Below are 4,767 nucleotides of genomic sequence, written 5' to 3'. Positions count from 1 at the left end.
AGGTTGACTCGACTGCACAGTGCAGTGTGAATGCAAACGCACCAGCTCAAATGTAACAAAAGGTCATGAATTTTGGTCCAGAACCGAGTCTACCGGACTATCAGCTGTGAAAACGACTTGATTCTCACTGCTTCACATTGAGGACCTTTTCACTGAACAGTTTTTCTTCAGAAACATCAACATGTCTGTTTCTCTGGACACAAACCAGCTGCTCCTGGCTGATGGTGTCTCCAGCAGTAGAACATGTTCACTCTGAGGGTGTGGATGATGCTTGTTGCACACACAGATACCTGGTTGTCAGTTTGACAACCAGGTATCTGTGATTGTCCCTCACACCCCACCAGCAGGTCACTGGATTCACTGAGGTTAGGGTTGATGCAGACTTCTGCACCTCTGTGTCTCTGCCTGAATCTTCTCTGTGGTTCTCTGGGGTTTAGTGCTCTGATCATCTCCCTAACTGACATGAAAACACAAAACATCAACAATAACATGGCCAGCCAGGGGAGCCAAATTCAAATAAGCACACAGTTGTTTTGGGGACATGCAGAACCTAATGACATCTACCTTAAGTCTTTGTTGGTCCACTCGGTTCCAAAACGTCCAAATTAAATGGCCACACCAATGGACTGTGCCTGAGAATAATCCCCGAGATCTGATCCATCCTGCCAAAAGCATCTGAGTCTGGGTGCTCGAGGCACGAACCAAGCCATCATAAAGCAAGCAGCGCGATCGGGTTAAAATTTGCTGCCGATGACTTCCTTGATTGTAGATAGACCAGGAACCAGTTATCATAAATCCAATTATAAATGTGTCCTTAACATCCATCAATGACAGCAGAAATAGACACGTCATCATGTCTTCAAAGTCGATGAGATATCCAGCTGTGTGTGTGCCAACAGGGCAAATCGACTCGCCTGAATCCTGTCTTCTCTTTGAAGAAATGTCATCAATTGTGTTGAGGGACCAACTGATCAAATCCAGTCCGTTATGATTCTGAAGATTTGTAGAAGAGAGGCTCTAAAGCAGTTTCACAGACAGGACAGAGCAAAAGCAAGAGAGGGAGAGGAGGAGACGTCCGCCCTTGGCAAGAGCAAGTGTTGAAGTGTGTTGTGTTATTATTGATCAAAAACCATTATCTAGGCTGATAGATACTGGTTTAACTGGTCAACAACATCCTTTACAGTTTACTTACCTCCACCATGCAGCCTCCACTGTAGAAAAAGCAGCAAACTTTTAACAACAAAGTTTGTGATTGTCCTGTGGCATCAGGGTCAGAACCTCCTGTGAGGAGAAACATGAACATCAGGTGAACTGTTTAAGCAGCTGACCTGATGGATGAGCACATTTTACAAGCTTCATCTGTTACTGTCAGTCTTTAGTTAGCTTCTGAGTTTAGCTAGCTACATAGATATCCATAAAATAAATTTCCACACTAATATCTTAAAGTTAGTGTTACATGGATCCTGGTTTAATTCACCACGATGCACGTGTTCAGCTGCAGCAACGTTAACAAACATGAACTTATCAGCTGAAACACAGACACAGCTCCGTCCTCGGATGAAGCAGAGTCCAGTCTTTCAACAATGGACTCAGCATGAGCAGAAGATGAGGCAAAAGACCACGGAGAATGTTGTTTTTCACACAAGGCAGCTGACGGCTCCATATGAGCTAAGAGAAATGCGTGTTTGTTTGTCCTGCGCTGTACTCCACTTCTTGCTTGTGGAGCGGGGCCCGGTCTGTTTACATTCACACTGTACTCGAAATGGAGCTGGAGTTCTCTTCTACCGGACCTAGACCTAGGTTTTAGCCCGGGCCAGAGTTCGCCTTTTTGTTCCGTGACAGAGTTCGATGGCGCGTTCACACCTCCCCAAACGAACCGGACTTTCTAGGAAAACGAGCTAGAGTTCGATTAAAGCGACTAAACAGGGCTGCTGTGAATGCATCCTTACACCCACAGACGGGGTTCAAACACGTGAACCCCATGGTTATGTAACCACTTATGTGGTTACACCGCAGTGTTTCCCCTACCATTTTACAAGCGGGGCGCACCGCCCTGTCAACTCACCCCCCCCAACCACTAGTCGGTACTGATGTAACGCTAAACTAGCAGCTCACAATGCTGGTGCACTAGCTGAAAAGCTAAAGGCAGCCTCTTCCCTCATGCTGAACCCTCACGCTGACACCCCGCCACACACACTTGAAAACTGTCAGTACAAGCAGCTCATGTGTGTCTGTCTCTCCCCCACCCCCAAAAAAGCTGCCTGTACAGACCTGTCATTCCCCAGTCTGTTACCGAACCCGATCCGTAGTGTAGCTCATTTGCACATGCACTAAAAGGAATACTTCCAGGTCGCACGGATCGCCAGTTGAATATGCTGGATTAAGGAAAATGTACTAGTATAATTACATTTGTGAATAAGAGCAGTCGTAATTTACTTAGAAAAGTACGTGCTCTATCTCCGCCAATCTTCATGTTGCTAATTTACACCACTCATATTTCCGTTAAAATCACTGACGTATTTACGTCATGGTTAAAATGATCTGCAGCTTCACCATGAGCGGCGCGGTTTCACCATGGAAATGATTCATTCTGTATCTCGCAGGGTTTTTCTCATTCAGCCCAGGCTGGGGGTCAGCTCCAACGCGTCGCAGATCATCTTAACCAATGATTGTAACGGAGATACGAGTGGCGTAAATTAGCTACATGAAGATCGGTGAAGATAGAATTTAATTCATAAACAACGGTGATCTGTGCGACCTGGAAGTACACTACGGATCGTGCTTCTGTAACAGATCGGGAAATAACAAGACGGTGCACGGCTGAGATGTGTCTTCTCTCCTCTGACCTGCTCCAAACTGTCGATGCAAACCGTGCGCGGCTGTATCTCTGTCTCCCCCCCCCCCCCCCCCTTCTAAAACTGTCGGTAAACATTTGAAATATCTCAGTCTGTGTGTAATGAATGAATATAACACAAGTTTCACTTTTTGAATGGAATTACTGAAATCAATCAACCGTTTCATGATATTCTAATTTTATGACCAGCACCTGTACATTAAGGTGTTTAAACATTAAACCTTTCCACACTCTTGCAATATTGTAAATAATGTTTATAAACTCTAAGCGCTCCAAAAGAGCAGATTATGTCATGATTTCAGCTCTTGGCCACGCCCACTTCTCCGATGCAGTTGCTGGCAGAGAGCGGAGATCATGACATGCTGCAGGAGGGAGCTTCTCCTGCAGCTGTGGGCTGCACACAGGTACAGCAGGTGCTAAATCAATTTAAAATAATTTGCAGTAGTCCTCACTGTTTTGCAGTTAATTTTTTGTGCATTCGCTCTATCGCGGTTTTTCAAAGTACCGGTAAAAGTGGACGTGACACAATTGGCTGACTGATGGATGAGCCATGGGTTGTTTATTTAAAATAAATTATTTAAAATGATTTTGCACCAACATGTTCTCTCCGTGCATGTGTGGGTTTTCTCCAGGTACTCCAGTTTCCTCCCACAGACCAAAAACATGCATGTTAGACTGATTGGTAACTCTAAATTGTCCCTAGGTGTGAGTGAGAGAGTGAATAGTTGTTTGTCTCGTTTGTCTCTATGTGTCCCTGTGATGGACTTGAGACCCGTCCAGGGTGTCCCCGCCCCTCGCAGTGATTGCTGGACATGGGCACCGGCGACCCCCGTGACCCAAAATGGAAGAAGCGGGTAAAGAAAATGGATGGATGGATTTTGCACCATGTGTGCAGCCCACAAGTGCAGGGGGAAGCTCCCTCCTGCAGCTGATCAGCTGATCTCCTTGTTTTCCACGCCCACATTTCTCCTGCTGCAGCTTTGTGAAGAGTTAACCCTTAGCTGTCCAGATGCACCGATCGACTTTTGTCTTGCAACTTAAAATTCAAAGTCTGTCACATCGTAAAAATCATCAAATCAGAAAATATAAAAGTGTTACAAGGGGCCGAGATGGTGTAGAGGCAGGGCAGCCAGCTCGGGACCCGAAAGTCCCAGGCTCGATCCCCGGTCACGGCACACCTCATGGTGTCCCTTGGCAGCACACCCCATCCCTAAAATGCCCCTGGGGTGCCCTCAGTAACTGCCCACTGCACCACCTGGTGGTGGATGGGTTAAATGCAGAGACTAATTTCACCATTGTATGGAAACATACAGTGCTGACATTATTATTATTATTATTATTAAGGGGGGAGATTGGGAGTAACAGGTGATGAGTGATTACAGCCTGACACATGACAAAGTTTACTGAACTTGGACTGAACTTGGACTTGGACTACTGTGTCCCTGCTTCATAGTTTGTCACTTATCGTGGGGGCGTGGTCCCAAACACCTGCGATAAACCAAGGACAAAAATTCCGAGCTGATCATGCGCCTCATCCGTCAGTCAGCCAACTGTGTCATGTCCAATCTGACTTTGAAAAACCGTGGAAGAGCGAGTCCGTGGAAGTCGAACCACGATGTAGCGAGGGACTTCTGTAAAGAACCTCGAACCTTGGTGGAATGAACGCTGTGCAGGTGTTGTGTCAGAGTTGGTCTTGGTGGAATGAACGCTGTGTAGGTGTTGTGTCAGAGTTGGTCTCTGGTTTCAGGAGTGAACCGTCACTTCCACATGATCTGCATCAGAGACAAGTTCAGCCAGAACATCGGCCGGCAGGTTTCCTCCTCCGTCATCTGGGACCACCTGGGAACCATGTACGACATGCAGGCTCTGGTGAGAACACGCACGCACGCACGCACGCACGCACGCACGCACGC

At 46.7% G+C, this 4,767-nt stretch overlaps 1 protein-coding gene across 1 annotated transcript in view; it reads left to right on the top strand.

The window, feature by feature from the left end:
* LOC119417220 (MRG/MORF4L binding protein) overlaps positions 1–4,767 on the top strand; it is a 10,860-nt gene that overhangs the window by 409 nt on the left and 5,684 nt on the right. Inside the window, exon 2 of the mRNA XM_037684434.1 lies at positions 4,602–4,723. Coding sequence (XP_037540362.1) covers positions 4,602–4,723 — 122 coding nt within the window. The remainder of the gene's footprint in view (positions 1–4,601; positions 4,724–4,767) is intronic.

The sequence above is a fragment of the Nematolebias whitei genome, chromosome 11 (assembly GCF_014905685.2).
Source record: "Nematolebias whitei isolate Nwh7 chromosome 11, NemWhi1, whole genome shotgun sequence".
Taxonomy (NCBI): Eukaryota; Metazoa; Chordata; class Actinopteri; order Cyprinodontiformes; family Rivulidae; genus Nematolebias; species Nematolebias whitei.
This window is presented reverse-complemented; position numbering and strand designations above follow the sequence as displayed.